The sequence below is a fragment of the Myotis lucifugus genome, unplaced genomic scaffold, assembly GCF_000147115.1.
Source record: "Myotis lucifugus unplaced genomic scaffold, Myoluc2.0 scaffold_26, whole genome shotgun sequence".
NCBI lineage: Eukaryota > Metazoa > Chordata > Mammalia > Chiroptera > Vespertilionidae > Myotis > Myotis lucifugus.
Window position 1 is genome coordinate 8,136,160 of NW_005871074.1, and position 22,472 is coordinate 8,158,631.

Here is a 22,472-nt window from a genome sequence, read left to right on the forward strand (position 1 = left end):
ACAGCCGCCTCACCTTTGCTCTCCGCAGCCTGGTGCGCCGCTCGCCCGCAGGGAGCGCGGTGGAGCCTAGCGTCGGGCGCGAACCTGGCGAGGCCGCAGGCTCCGCCCCGCTCCGCCCCGCCCCACCCCGCCCGGGCTCCGGATAAAGGCCGCCGCGCGGGGCTATGTCGTGTCCCCCTCAGCGAGGGCAGGAGAGCGTGAAAGGCAGCGAGGTTGCCGGGTGAGTACGCGACGGCGAGTTGGGGTGGGCGGTGGACCGGTGGACCGCGGGAGGCCCGACTGAGGTGCGGGATGGAGACGGGGGATGGAGATGCCGGCGCAGCGGAGGATGCGATGCCCGAGGCCGGGAATGGAGGTGCTGGGAGGACCCGGCCGGGTGGGGGTGATTTCGGTTCCAGGGAAGTGGCCCTTGGTGTCGACTGTGCCCCAAATTGCCTTGTTTCCATGGGTGGCCCCGCTCCTCTCGGCGGGGCCGGCGGCGGTCGGAGACCTGTCCCCGAGCTCCAAGGTCCGAGATCTGGGCTGCAGGCGTCGAGGTTCCTGGGGCCGAAGAGACACGCCCCGGTGGCCGGGTGATGTGTGTGGGACACGGAGCTGGAGCGGCCGACCGCCGGGGGAGCGTCCGCTCCGGAGGCCAGGTGTTGGCCACCCGCTGCGCCGGGGCCGAGCGGGGGGTGTCGTGCGCGCTCCGCGGGGGTCGGGGGGTCCGCAGGACACTCCCCAGGTCTGCACTGCAGGGTGCGCTGAGTGTTCCGCGTGCTGGAGGCATAGAGACGCGTCGGTCCGGCTTTTAAGGGAAGGCGGCTCTTGAGGTCACCTGTTACTCTACCTGGGACGCGGACGGTGTCAGTGGGCGCGCGCGTGCGCACAGTGGCCCCAGGCGAGGGTTTGTTTGCGGTCAGAATCTGTATCGGAGTCCCTAATTCGGCACACCTCAAGGATCAATGAAAAGCGACTGGTTCTTAAGTGAATAGTTTTATTTTCAATATTTTAAGATTCCAGTTAATCGTGGAAATGGGTAATGATGGGGGGCCTGGAGCCTACCACGTAGGCGTTAAGAGGGAGCAAAATTCTTGCCTTTGGCACCAGACTTAGATTGGAAATTGGGTTAAAGTGTTTTTGTTGCAATCAAGTTTTTGACCATGTGTTTCTTGTGCTTCTGGGTTTGTTTTATAACTTGTCTAAAACCATGCAGTTTTCTGAGAACTGGGAGATCAGTACAGAGTGGTTGCTCTGACTACAAGAAGCATTTTGTTTAAAGCTCTCTCCTCTCCACCCCTCCATCCAGCTGTTAATATAAAATAAATTAATCGCTATTTTAAATTATGTAACCCCCCTAGATCGCTGTTTTTTTATTGTTGTTTTGCAGAAATGACTGTTAATAGGAGGAATATAATTTTTCTGATAGTTTTCTTTTATCTTGTGTTTTAGAGAGAGAAATGTCATCAGTGGAATCACACCAGAAACAGTTGACTTGTCAGATCCATCCCCATCACCAAACTCATGTAGTTCCTTTGAGCTGATAGACATGGATGCTGGCAGTTTGTATGAACCAGTTTCTCCTCATTGGTTTTATTGTAAAGTAATAGATTCTAAGGAGACATGGATTCCTTTCAACTCTGAGGATTCACAGCAGCTGGAAGAAGCATATAGCTCTGGTAGGAGAAAAATGATGACCTATCATAGACAAAGACTTAATGTCATCTCTCTCAAACTATAATATTAGTCCTTATAGTGAATGCTATTAAAAGTAAATTTTAGATTTTTTCCCCCTAGGTATCCCTTATAGCGTTTTTATACAGAAGCTCTGCATTACTAGTAACCCAGACAATTGATAATGTTTAAGAATTTGGTCTGTATCTCAGTACCTATTGTAATTTCTGCATAGTTATCCAATAATATTTCTTAGTTCTAGGTTATGTTTCAGTTTTTGTTTATAAAGAGTGTGTGTGTGGCCCTAACCGGTTTGGCTCAGTGGATAGAGCGACGGCCTGAGGACTGAAGGGTCCCAGGTTCGATTCCGGTCAAGGGCATGTACCTTGGTTGCGGGCATATCCTCAGTAGGGGGTGTGCAGGAGGCAGCTGATCGATGTTTCTCTCTCATTGATGTTTCTAACTCGATCCCTTTCCCTTCCTCTCTGTAGAAAATCAATAAAATATATTAAAAAAAAAGAGTGTGTGTGGGGGGGTCACATTCACATTGTAACAGAATGAATTCTTTAATTTGTCACTTGTTTTTTTCTTTTATGAAACATGATGCTAGTTACTATTTTATCATCATGATGGTCATGGTCATTAATTTACCTTTTGGTCCCTCGAGGGAAAAATTCAGAAAAGCTGTCTTATATACATTAAAATATATATATATTGATTTCAGAGAGGAAGGGAGAGGGAGAGAGAGACAGAAACCTCAGTGATGAGAGAATCATTGATCAGCAACCTGGCATGTGCCCTGACCAGGAATTGAACCACAACCTCCTAGTTCATAGGTGGACACTCAACCACTGAGCCACTGGCCAGGCTTAAATACATTTTTGTTGTTGTTAATCCTCACCCAAGGATATTTTTCCATTGATTTTAGAGAGAGTGGAAGGGAGGGGGAGAGACAAAAAGAGGCAAACATTGATGTGAGAGAGACCCCTCAACTGGTTGCCTCCCGCACACGCCCCGGAGGTATGTGCTCTTGACTGGAATTGAACCCAAGACCCTTCAGTTCTTGGACTGATGCTCTATCCACTGAGCCAAACTGGCGAGGGCTATATACATTTTTTTTTTTAAAAGGGACACTACTATCTCTTCAGAAAAAGAACAGAACAGTGTTTGGGTATTATTTTTTTCATGTTTCATTAAAACCAATAATGGTTTTGATGGTTTGTAAAATAGTGGAAGGTAGCAATTAAATTCCATTTTGTTTAATGTTTATCCAAGTAGAAAATGTTCATTCATGTGTTTCTTGACGTTATTTAGAGTATAACTCAGAACTGTATTTCGGGAGATTTATTTTTATATATGTACTTCTTTTCCTCTTCTCAATTCTTGATAGGAAAAGATTGTAATGGGAAAGTTGTCCCCACCGATGGGGGCCGGTATGACGTTCATTTGGGGGAGAGGATGCGGTTTGCTGTGTATTGGGATGAGCAAGCATCAGAAGTGAGACGATGTACCTGGTTTTACAAGGGAGACAAAGATAATAAGTATGTTCCCTATTCAGAGAGCTTCAGCCAAGTATTAGAGGTATTCCTTTTACCCCTTTAAACTAATTTTCTTTATTTTTTTTCTTACTTAATCTTTTCTTCCTCTATGACTTATATTGTTTTGAAAATTTCAGGAAGAGTTTGGTTCTATCTGCACACAGTTTATAGTCTTTCTTTGTGCAAATTAGTTTCAGGATAAAGTTTTTATTTTCAGATTTTAAAATATACTATGGAAGTTGTTATGCCCTTAAATGAAAAAGTGTTTTCCCTAATGGTGATTATTGTTAATATTTAAACTATGACCACAGGATTTTCTTTTTGCCTTTTATTTTTCTTGCTCTGAAAACTGCCTGAAATTTGCTTAAAGTAGGACATTATTATTATTGAAATAAATATATAAAAATGTGAACAATGATGATCTCTAGTCTAGATGGTGGAATTAGGATTGATTTTTTTCTTTGTCCTATACTATTAATGTTGCATTTAAAAAGAATTTTAAAATAAATTTGATAAATCAAGAGAAAGAGCTATATATGTAATATATTCCTAATTTTATGGAAAATATACATGCATTAATATTATTGAAAGAAATATATCAGAATGTGAAAACTATTTATCTTCAGTCTAGATGATGGAACTAGGAGTGATTTTTTTTCTTTGTCCCATACTATTACCTGTTGTAATTTTAAAAATGAATTCAATTAATTGGAATAGGATATTCTTATTGTAATTGTTTACTTAGTAGTATCCTCTTGAATAAGGTTAGTTTTAATAGGAAAGCAATAAGAGAAATGTAATGAAATGTGTTTTCTTTTAAGGAAACTTACATGCTTGCTGTAACTCAGGATGACTGGAAAAAGAAACTGGAGTCTCCCAACAGAGAAATTATTGTATTACACAATCCAAAGGTAAAGCAAATTAAAAAGCCTTTCTCTAATATTGGGATTGAAAGTTAATTGCATTACTAAGGAGAACTTTTATTGGTTTCTTTTTCTTAGGAATTCTTCTTTGGATGACCTTTGGGAATTTTATATTATGTGAACAATTATGAAACTTAAAAGTTGTAGCCACTACCATTTTTATTTACCTGTTCACTTTATACAAAATATTTTCTTAGGGAAAGTTATGCCTCTGTAAATTCAGACTATCACTAATACATTATGTGGCATGTTTTTCCATGTGTAGGCTATTGTTGAAAGTCTGTTAGCTTGATGTTTGTTTTCTTTTTTTTTTTAGCTTTATTGAGATAGAATTGACAAAATTATAAGATGTTTTTAGTTTTTTAATTCTCATCCAAGGATATTTTTATTGATTTAGGATAGAGAGAGAGAGATATAGAGAAAGAGATATACAGCCATGTGCACGAGGGGAAGTGGGAGAGGATGTGGGGAGGGGAAGGGAGGGGAGGGGAGGGAAGGGGAGAGGAGAGGAGAGGAGAGGAGAGGAGAGAAACATCCATTGGCTGCCTCCCGTACATGCCCTGATTGGGGATTGAACCCACAATCTAGGTCAGTGATGGTGAACCTTTTGAGCTCGGCGTGTCAGCATTTTGAAAAACCCTAACTTAACTCTGGTGCCGTGTCACATATAGAAATTTTTTGATATTTGCAACCATAGTAAAACAAAGACTTATATTTTTGATATTTATTTTATATATTTAAATGCCATTTAACAAAGAAAAATCAACCAAAAAAATGAGTTCGCGTGTCACTTCTGACACGCGTGTCATAGGTTCGCCATCACTGATCTAGGTGCATGTCCTGACTGGGAACTGAACCCATAACTTTTTGGTGTACAGAACGATGCTCAACCAACTGAGCGACCCAACCGGGCATAAGATATTTAAATTGTACAACATTAGCCAAATATATTTTCAGGGTTCTCATTTCCAACTGTAGTAATTGCATATCAGAACTCCATTTGAGATTTGACTATGTATTATGTTTTGAAAAACATGTTCCTGCTACTCATTGTATAGAGATGTCTTTAATGTAGAATATCTTCATATCTATTCATTGTGAATGTTTTATTTTATTGATTAAACTACTATAGAACCAGAAAAGATTCAGTGGTATGTGCTGAAAATAGCTTATAGGATTAAACAGTTTTTGGCATCTTTTCTATTTAAGCTTATGGTGCATTACCAGCCAGTTGCAGGGTCTGATGAATGGGGTTCCACACCCACTGAGCAGGGTCGACCAAGAACAGTGAAGAGAGGGGTTGAGAACATCTCTGTTGACATTCATTGTGGTAATGTTAATTATTAAATTTTTTCTTATCTTCTGATATACTGATTTATTTATGGCTTACATTGTGACCTTTTTCTATGGTTTTGGAGTACCTCAAGGCTTAAACATGATCTTTAATTATATGAGCTTATTTGGAGTTAATATTAGCATCACTTCACCTACTACGAATCTTAATAGGTAGAGAAATCTCTTTTAAAGTTGCTAAGTAGGTATAGTAGGATGGATAAAATTTTGCAGTACTAATAGAAATTCATTAAGTACAGATGAACTGACTTAGTCCTAATTCTAAGAAATATGATTCCACCTGTTTGATTAGAAATTTAGTACTTGTAACTCCTGTTGTTGAAGATTTTCAACTAAGGAAAAGTATTTTCCAGTACAACCTTGATAGTTATCCATTGCTATCTAGGGTCGTTTATGTTTAGTTTTATAATGTATTTAACTGGATTACAAAATTCTTTTTATCTTGCAGAGGTGATAGCTTGTCTCTTGCACAAAGTCTTAGATATACTATAATTAAAAAGATGGGTTTATAACTTTAGGCTTCAAATACATGCCAGACATTATTGGTACAATTGATAAAAATTGAATATTAGGTGAGATTATTTATTAATGTTAAAAATTGCCTGAATTCAATAACTGCACTGTGGTTATGCAAGAGAATATTCTTAGGAAATATACATTTAAATATTAAAGGTTTAAGAGGTATGATGTGTGCAGTCTGATGTATGCAACCTGCTCCTAACTGGTCAGAAAAATAAATGTGTATGTATGCATAATGAAGCATATTGGTAAATGTTAGAGTGTTGAATCTGGGTAAAAAGTACATGTGAGTTTCTGTACTATTCTTCCAGGTTTTCTGTAAGATTGCAGTTATTTCAAAGTAAAAAGTTTTAAAAACGTGAAAATTTTTTCACAGACTTATTTTAAGATAAATTAGAAACAAAGTAAAATCACTGTGCTTTTACTAAGTAGTTATATGCAGGATTATTTTGTGTCCATTAAATTATCTGCTCATATTTCAACTTGCTTATTTTTATAACCCATTCATTGTGAATGTTTGATTTTAGAATATGGGACTAGTTCTGTAGAATAATTTTTCTTTTTAATTTCATTTAAAGGGGAACCTTTACAAATAGACCATTTGGTTTTTGTAGTCCATGGGATTGGACCAGCTTGTGATCTCCGCTTTCGAAGCATTGTACAATGTGGTAGGTTTGCAAAGCATGTAAGATTAGGTCACTTAAGGGGAATATTAGTCAGTGCTCCTGTGAGCTGAAATAAAATGTTGTCTTTAGTCTGTTATCCCAGCTGCATAAAAACATTTGGAGCGCTCAAGACAGGTGGCAAGATAGTAAAGCTTCCCACCTGAGGCATAAAGTACTAGTGAATTCCGTAGGCTAATAGTTTATACTCTTAACTAATAATTCTTGAATGAATAAGCCTTTAATCCTTTAAAATGCTTTTATGATGTGATAATCCTATGTCTAACCATTCCAAATTTAAAGAAACTGTAAAGATGATATAGTTTAAATGAATAACAGAAACCAGTCATTTTTGTAATTCATACTGTGATAAACCTCTTGAAATTCTAATTGGACTATTTAGATTATTAGCATAACTTGATCTTGAAAGGTAGTGTCCTCTAAAACTTGATAGTATTTAAAGTCTAATTGTCCCATTTTGACTTATCCTACTGGCTGATGCTTCTAAGCCTAACCCTTCTTAGAAGGTTAAGATTGATATAATATGAATTTCAAACAGCTGTGTATTTTTTTTAAAATCTAAAATATTGGGTAGTGGTTGTTTGTAAGAACTAGAAAGTTAGAATTGGAATCTGACTGCAAGTTATGTGACATTTTTCTTTTCTTTTTAAAATTGAAACAGTTCCCATGACACATTAGAAATTTTGAAGTTAGCTTTTTCTTTGATGAAATATACTAGTATTGTATAGTAAAAGCAAGTATTAAAGGAACAGCTTTTCTTATATGCATTCATAATTTTTTTGAATACCACTTTGCTACTTTTGACTCAAGTAAATGCATGTTCTAAGCAAATGTAGATAGAGATTATATTTATATGATCTATTGCAAATTCATTGCTTCACTGTTGATGCATAAGTTCATTTTCTTTTCAGTTAATGATTTTCGCAGTGTTTCCTTAAACCTGCTACAAACGCATTTTAAGAAAGCCCAAGAAAATCAGCAGATTGGGAGGATAGAATTTCTTCCAGTCAACTGGCACAGTCCTTTGCATTCTACTGGTGTGGATGTGTAAGTAATACCAACCGTGATTGTAATGTGTTCTCTGATCATTAAAATGCTTAGGGACATTTCTGCAATAACTGATTGTATATTTAAAATTTTGTTCAACGAAAAGATTTTTGTACTTCTTTTTTTTTTTAGAGATACATTATTAAATCCTAAATAATCCACTCAGCCGGTATGGCTCCATGGTTGAGTGTCAACCCATGAACCAGGTCACTGTTCAGTTTCTGGTCAGGGCACATGCCTGGGTTGTGGGTTCAATTTCTAGTAGGAGGCGTGCAGGAAGCAGCCAATCCATGATTCTCTTTCATCATTGATGTTTCTATCTCTCCCTCTCCCTTCTCTCTAAAATCAATTATAGAGATATTTAAAAAATAATAATAAATGCTAACTAGTACCTTGGTTTAACTAGTCCAAGTTAGGAATAAAGAGCTGTTTGTATTTTCTTTCTAGTATGTTTTACTGGCTCATTAGTATTTACCATTACAGCTTTTCTTATTTCTTTAGCATTAAAGCCAAACATTGCTTTCTCCCTATAGAGTATAAACATTTCCATCTTCGGATGTCAAAAGTCCACCTACCTTAAGATGTATATAGTATTTTGTTGTTTCTTTTTTTAAAAATATATTTTTATTAATTTCAGAGAGGAAGCGAGAGGGAGAAAGAGAGATAGAAACATCACTGATGAGAGAGAATCATTGATCGGCTGCCTCCTGCACACCCCCCACTGGGGATTGAGCCTGCAACCCGGGCATGTGCCTTTGACCAGAATCGAACCTGGGACCCTTTGGTCTGCAGGCCGACGCTCTATCCACTGAGCCAAACCAGCTAGGGCTTTTGTTGTTTCTTTTATGACCATATTTAGATAATATTTGTCCCAATTTGGGAAAAAGGGAAATCCCCAAACATTAAATTATTAGCATTTATACCTTGGGGTATAATTGGTACAACTCCTTTTATGTGATGGTTTTCTTAAGTTACAAGCCCAATAGTTTTGTTTGTAAATTTTATGGTAATGTCAGAGAAGATTGCCTTATATTAAGGATATTCAGCTATGCGCTCTCCAGAAAGAAGTATGTTCATCATACTAGGAGATAGAACTAGGAGATGCTTCTTTAGAAGATAAAGAAAGTAGTCAGCATTATTTCCATGCTGGTCTTGGAAATGGCTTCCCTGATTCTGTGTCTCCCAAGTTCTTAATGACCTAGGATTTGAGCATATTCCATGTGCCAGATGCTCCACTGTAGTGTTTATTTTAATGGGTGTGACGTTCACATCATATTTAAGCTGATGCTCAGAGGTGACTAAGGTCATTTAGCCCTCTCTAAACTACAGAAACTGTTGAATCTTTAAGGAATTTCTCTGGGAATTTTGAGAAAGTTTTAACTGGAAGTTGATTTAGAAAATGTCAGCATGGTTTTCCTTTGCGAGACATGAGTTCTGTTTGCCTTTGGCTTCTTTCAACTTTAAGAAATTCTACATTGAGAGCTGATCTAATTTGTCATTTGGCTTGTGATCAAACAACTTTAATGCTGAGGATTCTGGGGAAACCCTCTTGTATCTTTTGTATTTTTAACATAAAAAAAAATGATTGGAAAAAAAAATGATTTGGAGAGAGAAACATAGATAGGAGAGCAAAACATTGTCAGCTGCCTTCTGCATGCCCGCTACTGAGGATCGAGCCAGAAACTCAGGCATGTTCCCTGACTAGTAATAGAACCGGCAGACTTTTGATGCATGGGGTAATGCCCAACCAACTGAGCCACACCAGCCAGGGCTCTTTTGTCTTTAAAAAAATCCTTTTTATTACAGAGAATTCTTTACACAAAAGTAGCATATATGATGAATTTTTCTGTACTGATTATGATTACCCATTCCCAACAAGCCTCAACACATTGCCAGTTTGGCCCTATCCCTGTCAACATACCCCTGTCTACTGCCCATCTCTCCATTATATTGTTTTTGAGTCAAATCACAGATATATTATTTCTTCTATAAATGCTTCAGTTTGTATGTTTTAAAGGACTTTTAATAAAATATAACCGTAATACTATTCACACCTAAAAATTCTTAATATCAGCAAATATACAGTGTTCAATTTTCCAATTTTATAAATCTTATGATTTATATATACACACATACATAATATATACATACTCACACGCAAAATCGATGTTGTTTTTCTCTCTCTAATAAACAAATGCACACATACATACATATATATATATACATAGTTTAAGCTAGAATCCAAGGATGCCTTTTAAGTCTCTTTTAATTTCTTGATTACTTTTCCATCTGTTATTTTCTTGCAATTTATGTATTGAAGAAACTGAGTTGTTTCTGAATTTTGTTGATCACATCCCTTTGGCTTCATTAAACCTTTCTCTCTGTCCTCTATTTCCTATAAGTTGATAATTGCCTCTTGTATCTTTAACTATCTAAGTCTAAACTTGGAGGCTAAGCTAGATAACTTAGAGGAAGTTACAGAATGTATTTTGGTTTTCTTTTTTCTTTTAATATATTTTATTAACACTTGGAGTGCGGGTGAATTTCCCGCCAAAATATAAGATGGCTCTGTCTTTTGGTTTTGTTCCATCCACCAAAAGGGTGGATTACAAACAAATATTTGGTAATACGCAGTTACAATCGGCCCGAGTTTACACGTTTCCCGCACTCCACCGCAAATCTATATGAACCGAGTTAAAGACGGCTCCCGCGGAGTACGCGCAATTCACGCGAGCCAACTTAACTCGTTTCCCGCACTCCAAGTGTTAATTTCAGAAATAGGAAGGGAGAGGGAGAGAAACATTAATGATGAGAGAGAATCATTGATCGACTGCTTCCTTCATGCCCCCTACCTAGATGGAGCCTGCAACCTGGGCATATGCCTTGACCAGGAATCGAACCCTGACCTCCTGGTTCATGGGTTGACATTCAACCACTGAGCACTCCGGCCAGGTGTATTTTGGTTTTCTGCTTAAAACATCTTTCCTTTTTTTCAGAGATCTACAGAGAATAACCCTGCCCAGCATTAATCGCCTAAGGCACTTCACCAATGACACAATTCTGGATGTCTTCTTCTACAATAGCCCCACCTACTGTCAGACTATTGTGGACACAGTTGCTTCTGAAATGAACCGAATATATACACTTTTTCTGCAGAGAAACCCTGATTTCAAAGGGGGTGTATCCATTGCTGGTCATAGTTTAGGTAACAAATGAATTCTCTGTAACCAGAGGACGATCACACTTTTAGGACACCTGTTTTTGAAGAACAATGTCTTTTATCAGTATCAGATGCAGAGGTCTAGAACTGGTCTGTGATGAAGAATTTGGAAAGGGTTGGAAGGGTGGTGGTGGAGTGGAAAGAAGACTCCCTGCTTCATAGATTTTGCTACATGGGTAATTGACTTATTATTTTTTTGTATAAAAGACAACTATTTAGAAATTGTCCCTTCTTTCTTCTATTTTACTTATAGGTTCGCTTATATTGTTTGATATCCTAACAAATCAGAAAGATTCTTTGGGGGATATTGACAGTAAAAAGGTAATTTAGATGTTCAGATAGGTTCTCTTTGCTTAGTAAGGATTTTTTCACTTAGTTTAGTCTCATATCATAACTTCAAATTTACATTTATTTTAATAGACTTGTGATTATCTCTGTCATTCTTTGATGATAGAAGCAAGATAGCAATGCACTTCTAGAAATATTTGCCAGTCTAAAATAACTATACATATCTTATTTTCCATTATAAGTATGTACTACTGATCTATTATTAGAATTATAAAATTGAGCTGAAATGGAGTTTGCATATGATAAATTAAGAATGAATTAGATACAGATTGATATAATTTATAGTAATTGTTTGAAAGCAGTGGGAGGACTTAGTGTTTAAACATCTTTTAGTAAAATAAAGTCCTCTGAACACTTATCTCTAGTGCTGAGTTAGTACTTAGCAAAACTGTCTTATATTTTTTCTCTTTTTGATGCAAGTGTCCTGTGAGTTCTCCCAGGGCAGGCGCTTTGCCTTAGATTGTTTTATGTCTTAGACTATATCCCTAATAAGAGCTCAGTAAATGTTTTGTTAATGATAGTGAACAATGCTTTGATAATTATTCACTCATTCATTTATTTTAAAACATATTAAGTTTCAAATGAAGTTGCAGAAACTTAAAGATCAGCACCTCTTAATTTATATTTTGTATAAATCACAATTTAAAGTTAAGATACATTTCTGTGGAAATCTTAGCTAGTACATATATTTATTGTAAAATGGTATTAATAAAGGAAAATATAAGGAATGTAGAGAATAATGAGCTTTATAATTTAATTTTTAGGATTCGCCAAATATGGATCAAGGAGACACACCGACAATAGAGGAAGATCTGAAGAAACTTCAACTCTCTGAATTCTTTAGTATCTTTGAGAAGGAGAAAATAGATAAAAAAGCTCTGGTAAAAAATAACCTTTTATAACTTCATGCCATACCATTTTTAATATTTTTTATTGCTTCATCATACTGCTTAGTAAGAGCCTGCCCTTTGGAAGCATTTTAGTCATAAATACTTTGTTATCATTAGTAATGTTCTTTAGCATTATTTATGTGTCTTAAAATCATATCGAGTGATCTTTGCTTTGTGGGAGTTTAAAGTTCAGAAAAGTCATATTGATATGCATATAGCAATAGAGCAAAGATTAAAAAACAGCACATCTCAGAAAAAAAGAGAGCAAGGAGAAATGACCAGTAACTATTCCAACTCTTATTTTCTGTTATACTTTCAAGAGCACTACTATAGATATTTGCTTGTTTAGTTTTTTGTTTTTTTTTTGCCACTTATGTTGTGTTTTTACTCTGGTTTCGATATGTTAATTCAGTGGATATTTAGTAAATCTTTACTATGATACACCAAGTACTAAAGATAGCGTGGTGAATAAGACAGAAATGGCCCCTAACCTCATGGTGTTTATAGTTTACGGCTAAAGACAAATATTAAGTAATCGAAAACATAATTAAATTACAATTGTGATAAGTTCTAAGTAGGAAAAGTACACAGTGGTATAAGAATGCATAGTAGGATGAACTGATCTAGTTTGGGAGGGTGAAGGAAGACTTCCCTAGTCAAGTGAGTAGCACATCAGCTGAGTCTTGACTGTTATTCTGTTTCATGCTCTCTGTTTGCTTTATGTTCTTACTGTTTGTGTCCAGGAGTAGGAATATAATATTTCTCAGGATGTGACATCCAAGTGAGCATGGAAATCAAGGAGAGTTTTTCTGTCATGAAGTTAGATACCTACTTCTGTTGATTTTTTAAAATAATACAGTGTTATCTATATTAATATAGCATTGATACTATAGTATTGATATTTTAAATTCTTCTTTAGGCTTTTTTATGAATAAAATACTATTTCCTTCTCTAAGTTATTAATGATGTACTACTAGGAAGCCCTAGTAATATAAATCAAAGAATAGCAGAGTACTTAATCCTTATCCTTCTAAGAGAACAGGGCATTTAATTGATTTTATTATACCTAGAAATAAGAAAGATATTTGATTTTCTATGCCTAGGCTTTATGTACAGACAAAGATCTTCAGGAAATTGGAATTCCCTTAGGACCAAGAAAGAAGATATTAAATTACTTTAGCACCAGAGAAAATTCAGTGGTATGTGCTTAATATATATAGCTTATAGCAGTAAACAATTTTTTACATCCTTGTATCCTTTTGCTTTGTGAAGTCTAGAGAGCTAAATAATTTTGTTAATTGGTTTTTGGCTCTATTCAAGAAATTAAACACATTTATTGATGCCTTGACAGTATTATTAGCTTAAAAAGTCATATCTCCCCTAGACTCTTGCTACAATTTTCATTTTTCTTTTTTTGTCTTATAACCGCTTTATTGAAATATAATTTACATCTCATACCATAAAATTCTTCCTTGAAGAGTATACAATTTAGCCCTGACTGGGTAGCTCAGGTGGTTAGAGCATCGTCTCAATACACCAAGGTTGTGGGTTCAATCCCCCATCAGAGCACATCTTCTATTATATATATATATAAAACAGAGAAATATGCTAATTAACTGGGACGCTGTAACAGGTCAACCGGACAGGGGCGGGGCGGCAGGGGCCTCTGCGCGCCTGCGCTGGGGGAGGGCCTGATCAGCAGCAGCCACAGCTGCTTTAAGGGCCAGAGAGGGAGGCAGGGCCAGACCCGAGGGTGGGCAGCACCGCGCGATTTTGAATCGCACGCTGGGCTCCTAGTACTAGTATAAGAATCAATCAGTAAATGAATGCATAAATAATTGGAACAACAAATTGATGTTTTTCTCTAATAAATAAAAATACACAATTCGGTGGTTTTTAATATATTCAGAGCTGTGTTACCATTACCACTGTCTAATTCCATTACCCTCCTCCCCACCAAAAGAAACCTTATACCCCTTAGCAGTCACTCCCTATTCCTCCCTGCTGTGGACCACTGATCTGCTTTCTGTCTTTATGGATTTTCTAATTCTGGGCATTTTCATATAAATGGAATCACACAATATGTGCCTTATTGTAACTGTCTTCTTTCTCTTAGCATAACATACTCAATGTTTATCCATGTTGTAATACTACTAATACATTCTGTTTGGCCCCTAAATTCCTTTATGTATTTTAGTAGTTAATTATTTTTCAACTTTTTTAGCAGGTTGCTCAGTTCTTATTTAAGGCCCAGTATTTGCATCATTTTCTATACCCATAGAGACATTCTACTTGCTTTCATCAGAAAGGTATAGCACTTTATTGAACTCCTTAGCAATCCTCAACATTCTTTTCCACAGTGCTCTGCTATTGTTTCCTCTCATGATGGTATCCTAGATGGCTGTGTACCACTTTCATCATTTCAGAGCAAATAGGGATGTCAATTCATAATTCAAGCCAACTTTTGTTTTTATCAACTTGATTGTGTTTTCATCAGCTTTATCTTGTTTTCTGAGAGACTTGTCTTGGAATTACTGGCTATCATTTCAGAACTTTGCCACACATTTTTTCAAACCAGTAGAAAACTATATAATCCTTTGGATATTTTTTACTGCATAGTTCCACAAAACTATTTTTTATTCTTTAGGGCATTAATACATCAGCTCCACAATCAGCTTCAGGGTTGAATATGTCTAATATCCCCAAAGAATCTGAGTTCTGCAGTAGTGCTGATGGTACTGGAAATGACTATCTGGATGTTGGCATTGGACAGGTAACAATACGAATTCTCTTTGTTCATTTTATCGCCTGCCATTCATATGGTAAGAACAGATGTAACTTGTTATTGAGAAATGCTTTTAGCCCTGGCCAGTGTTTCTAAATGGTTAGAGCGTTGGCCTACAGAGGGTCTCAGGTTCAATTCCTGGTCAAGGGCATGTACCTGGGTTGCAGGTTTGCTCCCCAACCCAATCCAGTTGGGTGCAGGAGTCAACCAGTCGATGTATCTCTCTCACATCAAATGTTTCTTTCTTTTTCTCTCTTCCCTCTTCGCCCCCTCCCTCCCTTCCACTCTCTCTGAAAAAGCAATGGAAAAATATCCTCAGATGAGGATTAACAAAAAGGAAAAAAAAATAGAGTAAGAGTGATGCTTTTATTTTCTCCTTCCAGGTATCCGTAAAATACCCTCGACTCATCTATAAACCAGAAATATTCTTTGCCTTTGGATCTCCCATTGGAATGTTTCTTACCGTCCGAGGACTAAAAAGAATTGATCCCAACTATAAATTTCCAACATGCAAAGGTTTCTTCAATATTTATCACCCTGTAAGCATTGGACAGCTCTTGTGGTTTACCTGAATATTAGGGTTTATGGTAAAGAGCATACAATTTTCTGTTGTGTTGTTTTACTTTTTATGTACTCTTCTCTAGTAATGAGATAACATAAATAGTATGAATTCGGAAGTGATATGGCAGAACAACTGTGCATTTTAAAAAAATGAGCTTATAATCATTCTTGCCTGATAAACATTAGCAGTTCCTCAGACTATCTTCAGCAGAGGTATAGGTAGCTATTGTTTTTCCTATGTAGTTTGATCCTGTGGCCTATAGGATTGAACCAATGGTGGTCCCAGGAGTGGAATTTGAGCCAATGCTGATCCCACATCATAAAGGCAGGAAGCGGATGCACTTAGGTAAGACTGAGTATAGAACTTGCTAATTCCAGACCTCTGGTCAGTGCAAACTGACTGGACCTAATTCACTTTGTTTAGTTGTATTGGGCCCTAAACTCATTGTAAACCATGTAATTTTCTTTATTCATATGTGTTTCAGAACTGAGAGAGGGCTTGACCAGGATGAGTATGGACCTTAAGAACAACTTGCTAGGTTCACTGCGGATGGCCTGGAAGTCTTTCACCAGAACTCCAGACCCTGTCTTACAAACTTCTGAAACTACAGAAGAAACTGAAGCAGAACCTGTGTCAAGTTCAGAGAAGCCTAGTGGTCAGTGACACTGTGCACATTGATTTCCTACATCAGGCCTGATACGAGGGACTCCATGGTGTATAGTTCTTATTCTCGGAGGGACTTCTTACTTGACCCTGTTTTATTGTATAGGACCCATGCTATGAGTCATGATGGGCCTTCATCTCTGCTAGCCTTTTCTATCATTTAATACCCACAAATTATGGAAGAACATTATTTGTGAAGAAGAATGTCAAGAGAAGCCAAGCATTGATAATGAGACTTTATTAAAACATCCCCAACTTGGGAACTATGGGGGTAATGTTAAGAGCCTACTCTCTGAAGCACCTTTTACAGGGGAATGTCTGTGTATTCATGGGCCAGTTTTGTTTCCCTGGCTGGGGACTAGCTAGGATACTCTCCTCTTAGTTTTACAGTTAACATTGTATTTTTTTATTTAGTTTTCAACTGTCTAAAGAGTTTTATCCCTGCTTGCATTTCGTTTATAAACTAAAGGTAAATGAATTAGCTATCAAAGGTGCAAGAAAGAAAACAGGGATTAGATAAAATCAGTGTGACCTGAGAGCCTTTAAAGGAAGATGGGAGAGAGCTTTCTGAAGAGAGAGTAGCTCATCTTACAGTAAACTTGGAGTCCGAGTAGAGGTAAGGAAGCCTGGAGGCTTTAGGATCTTATTATGGTTCTTCCATATCCAGATGTTAACACAGAAGAGACCTCTGAGGCAGTTAAAGAAGAAGTCCCCCCCATCAATGTGGGAATGCTGAATGGAGGCCAACGCATTGACTATGTGCTACAGGAGAAGCCCATTGAGAGTTTCAATGAGTATTTATTTGCTTTACAAAGCCATCTATGCTACTGGTAAGTGTTGGGTATTTTTTGTTTCATTTGTTTTCATGTTTTTGGTCTAATTGTTTCATAGTCTCCATGGAATCACTGATCTGCTTCTGTCACTATAGATTAGTTTGCACATGACTTTTATATAAATGGAATCATACTATATACTCTTTTTTTGTATGGCTTCTTTTATTCACTGTGTTGTGTGTATTGGTAGTTCTCTCCTTTTTATTGCTGAGTAGTATATGTCTGTACCACAATTGGTTTAGCCATTCATTCACCTGTTGATGGACAGTTCGGTTGTTTCTAGTTTTTGGCTATTACTGAACTGTTATGTTCAAGATTTTGTATGAACACATTCTTTAACTTCTCTTAGGTAAATATCTAAGAGTAGAGTGATGGGTAAAATTATTTTTAAAGAAATTGCCAAACTGATTTTCTGCCAGGATTTTCCATTCTCATTAGCAGTGTTTGAGAATTCCAGTTGCTCCATAGCCTCAACAGCACTTGGTATGATTGGTCTCTCAACCTTTCTAAATGGGTTGTTATGGCACCTCATTACAGTTTTAATTTGATGTTCCTAATGAATAACGACATTGAACATATTTTCATGTCTTTGCCATCCATACATCTTCATTGGTGAACTATCTATTCAAATCTTTTCCCCATTAAAAGTTGGATTATCTTAGTAAGTTGCAAGAATTCTGTGTTCTAGTTACAAGTCCTTTACAGGTATATTTTTCCTCAGGATGTGGTTTGTTTTTCCATTTTATTTTGAAGGCAGAAGTTTTTGATTTTTATGAAATTCAATTTATTAATGTTCATGCTTTCTGGACATATTTAAGAAATATTTCCCAAATCTAGCCTTTAAGATTTCTTCTGTGTTGTAAAAGTTATATCGTTTTAGCTTTTAAAGTTAGGTCTATGATCCATTTTGACTGAGTTAATTTATAATATGGTGTGAGGTTAGGATTAAGGTTTATTGTTTTGCAATTGTCCTAGCAACAGTTGTTGATAAGTTTATTGAGAAACCACTGAATTGCCTTGGCTATATTTTGTCCCATTGATCTATTTATCTATCATTATGCCAGTAAAACAGTCTTGATTACTATAGCTTTATAAGTTTTAGAAATCAGGTATGTGGGTCCACCAATTTTATTATTTGAAATTATTTTAGCTATTGAAGGTCCTTTGCATTTCCATATATATATATACCTAAATATTTTTATTTATTTATTTATTTATTGTCTAAAGTTTTACATATGTCTCCTTTTTCCCCAATTGATCCCCCCTACCCCCCAGCCATTCCCACCCTGGGCAAGCCCCCACCACCCCAGTGTCTGTGTCCATTGTATGCATGCATATTAGCATAACCAAGTCCTTTGGTTGCTCTCTAACCCTCCCCTCCCCTACCATTTGTCTCTAGATTCATCTATTCTTGTTCATCAAATTATGTTGATCATTATATCCCACATATGAGTGAGATCATGTGATATTTATCTTTCTCTGACTGGCTGATTTCACTTAGCATAATGCTCTCCAGTTCCATCCATGTTGTTGCAAATGGTAAAAGTTCCTTCTTTTTTTATAGCGGCATAGTATTCCATTGTGTAGATGTACCAGTTTTTTAATTCACTCATCTGTTGATGGGCACTTAGGCTGTTTCCAACTCTACTAGAACTAGACCTAATAAATGAATTTGGCAATGTAGCAGGATACAAAATTAACACCCAGAAATCTATGGCCTTTTTATACACCAATAATGAACTCACAGAATGAGAAACAAAAAAACAATCCCATTTACCATTGCACCAAAAAAATTAAGATACCTAGGAATAAACTTAACTAAGGACGTAAAAGACCTGTATTCGGAAAACTTCATGACATTGAAAAAAGAGATAGAGGAAGACATAAACAAATGGAAGAACATACCATGTTCATGGATTGGTAGAATCTACATCATTAAAATGTCTATACTACCCAAAGCAATCTACAGATTGAATGCAATACCTATTAAAATACCAATGGCATATTTCAAAGATCTGGAACAAACGCTCCAAAAATTCATCTGGAATAAAAAAAGACCCCGAGTAGCCACAGCAATCCTGAGAAAGAACAAAGTTGGAGGGATCACATTACCAGATATCAAGCTATATTACCAAGCCACGGTTCTCAAAATTGCCTGGTACTGGCACAAGAACAGACATATAGACCAATGGAACAGAACAGAGAACCCAGAAATCAACCCAAGCCATTATGCTCAATTTATATTTGACAAAGGAGGCAAGAGCATACAATGGAGTCAAAACAGTCTCTTTAATAAATGGTGCTGGGAAATTTGGACAGATACATGCAAAAAAATGAAACTAGATCACCAACTTACACCATACATAAAAAACAAACTCAAAATGGCTAAAAACCATAAAAATCCTACAAGACTCCATAGGCAGCAAAATAGCAGACATGTCGTAGCAATATCTTTACAGACACAGCTCCTAGGGCAAACAGGGGTGAACAGTTTGCTAGCTGGTATGGCTGAGTGCTGAGTGTTGTTGACCTATGTACTAGGACAGTGGTTGGCAAATTGCGGCTCAGCAAACCGCGGCTCGCGAGCCACATGCGGCTCGTTGGCCCCTTGAGCGTGACTCTTCCACAAAATACCGACTTCTGCGCATGGGCCACGAAGTTTCAATTGCACTGTACGTGCGCGCCCGCACGTGGTATTTTGTGGAAGACCAACACTCAAGGGGCCAAAGAGCCGCATGTGGCTCGTGACCCGTGGTTTGCCGACCACGGAACTAGGAGATCACGGTTTGATTCCCGGTCGGGGCACATGCCTGGGTTGTGGGCTCGATCCCTGGTGGTGGATGTGCAGGAGTCAGCCAATTGATGATTTTCTCTCATCATTGATGTTTCTATCTCTCTCTCCCTCTCCCCTTCCTCTCTGAAATCAATAAAAAATATATTTTTTAAAAAGGGAATAGTTCTTGGTTATTTACTGCTAGTTTTTTTTTATATTACTGGACATACCGGTAATGCTAGACTTCCAAATCACTGCCAATTACATAACCTTTGAGTCTGACTTTTTGCAATAGTAAAAAGATGAATTTGCAAGGTGTTGCATAGATTGAGTTAATATATGTAAAGCATCTAGTATAAATGTTAGTTTCTTCTTTTTACAACATAATTTTTTCTCCTTACAGGGAGTCTGAAGATACAGTATTGCTGGTCCTCAAAGAAATCTATCAAACCCAGGGTATCTTCCTTGATCAGCCTTTACAATAAAAATGAATCTTCTATGGCTGCCTAATGTAAGTTTTTAAACGTCATGTATATAGCATAGTTCCTACATATTAACATGTTATAAAGAACTAAGGAGTTGGGCTCTTTATAAATATACTTTTCTGTTGCCTGTCACTAAACTCTAATTTTTCTAGGAAATGTTTTAGTTATTATTCATTTTTAAAGGGACTCTGATTAACATTCATGGGGAAAAGGTGTATAGTGCTGTGATTAGTATGTATGTGAGTGTGCATGTGTGCACACGGGCTTTGCTAGTGATTTGGCCCAATAATATTTGTCATTTTTAGGATCCAAACTCAGAATCTTAATAGTTCTGATCATCTAAGAATTACCATGGCAACAGTTACAATTTTAATTACAAACAGCCCATCCTGAGATTTACTCGGTCTTTTAGATGTGTATTATATCTAACTAGAGGCCCGGTGCACAAATTCTTGCACAGTGGGGTCCCTTGGCCTGGCCGGTGATTGAGGCCTATTGGGGGGCTGACTGGCAGGGGGGAGGGACTGTGGGAGGTTGGCTGGCCAGGGGGAGAGGTCGCAGGAGGTTGGCTGTGGGAGTGCACTGACCACCAGGGGGCAGCTCCTGCATTGAGCGTCTGTCCCCTGGTGGTCAGTGCATGTCATAGCTACTGGTTGACTGGTAATTTCGGTTGTTGGGTCCTAACGGTCACTTAGACATTATATATATATATATATATATATATATATATATATAGTATTTATTAGGTTCTGGCATTCTCCCTTGGTGCCTTCCAGTTGTGCCTGCATGGTGACTTCTTTTCCCCTTTCTCCCTAGATGGACATTGAGGGGTCCTTCAACAGAAAATCCACCTGTTTGTTGCTGCAGTTTTCCTCTCCTCAGCTGCATCATTTCTTGCATGTTGCCTGTCACTCACCATTGGGGGCTTTGGAAGATAATGTTCCATTTTGGAAGTGAGTGGAAAAGTAAAGGAAAGACACCCTATTATTTTTTACCACTGGCTTCATATAAATACTTGCCATTCTTTCTTTATAGCTGGGGGTGGTTTGCGTCCTTAATTCTTTGATGACATTATATAGGTACCAGACTTTATTGCCTATCACGTGAGATGGTAGTAAATCTGCTTTGAGTTTGATTTGTTTTGGGTTGGTAAAAATTTTTCTAGGAAATGTTTTAGTTTGGAAGCACACTGTTGAAATTCAGCAGGTAATTGGGGTACATTCTTCTCTCACTAGTGTTCTCTGCATTGAAGGCTACGTCTAAATGGATATGGAAAAGACTGTTGGGCAGTCAAATTCTGTTGAGCTATCTTTTCTTTTCTATGAATTCTGTATGAAGACAGACTAAAATGTAACTTGAAGAAATTATTACTTACTCTCTACAGCTGAGTGACAGGTTTATTGTTAGGAATCACTGATGCTATGCTGTTCATTGTTTTTCCAGCTGTTTGGATTCCTCTGAGAGTCTAAAGTGGACAATTTAGTTCACATTTGGTGCACCTTTATAAAGCAAAGATGTTATATATCTAGATGAAGTCTGATTTATTATTTGTTAGTAGCTTCTGTTCTTAATTTGAGGGTAAAGCTATAAAGGCTGACAAACCTGAAATTATACAGCCTTGAATAAGTAAAATCTTACTCTTGCATTTATGGTGAAATATAATTTGTGTAAGTCACCTGCCATATTAACTTGAACGAAGGTAGTATTGTGTGTCCTCTTTAAAAACACTTTGTGATCATTGCCTACTTAGGGACCCATACACCAGAGTGCTTATTTAAAAGGCTCATGGCACAGGCAGTATTGGTTGAGCAGGTAGGTTTGGCTATGCAGTAGTCAAGGAACAGCTACTCCAGAGTCAGTGTCAGAACATGCAAAGTGAGATGTACCTTGAAGAAAATGGGTGAATGTGACTGATTTTTTTCCAAGGCATCTACTCACCACTGTCTTTCTCATTGGTCAGTTTGTCATTGTCTTTGCAGTGTTCTTTGTGATACACTCCTCTCAGATTTCCACAGGCCATTGAATGGCATGCCAGGCAAGCTGTTTTTTGTTTGTTTGTTTTTAATAAAGGTAGCAAGGTATTGTGAAAGCACTGGCATTTAACATTCACTTAAGCCATCCCTTGGAAAGCAGTGTTTATCCCTTTCTGAAGAAAAAAGGAAGGGGAAAGTTAATTACTGTCATCTAGAGATGGTAG

General features: G+C 37.5%; 1 protein-coding gene across 1 annotated transcript; it reads left to right on the forward strand.

Moving 5' to 3' along the window:
* Window positions 1-1,436: 1,436 nt before the first annotated feature.
* Window positions 1,437-21,803, forward strand: DDHD2 (DDHD domain containing 2). The gene is given in 18 exon segments (XM_014453627.2): window positions 1,437-1,473; window positions 1,476-1,658; window positions 3,044-3,234; window positions 4,013-4,102; window positions 5,324-5,444; window positions 6,565-6,654; window positions 7,581-7,716; window positions 10,713-10,921; window positions 11,190-11,257; window positions 12,049-12,165; window positions 13,278-13,373; window positions 14,822-14,947; window positions 15,343-15,498; window positions 15,764-15,866; window positions 16,006-16,176; window positions 16,852-17,014; window positions 20,194-20,301; window positions 21,092-21,803. Coding segments are annotated over 17 exon segments (2,136 nt in total). The 5' UTR covers window positions 1,437-1,439; the 3' UTR covers window positions 20,276-20,301; window positions 21,092-21,803.
* The last annotated feature ends 669 nt before the right edge of the window (window positions 21,804-22,472 follow it).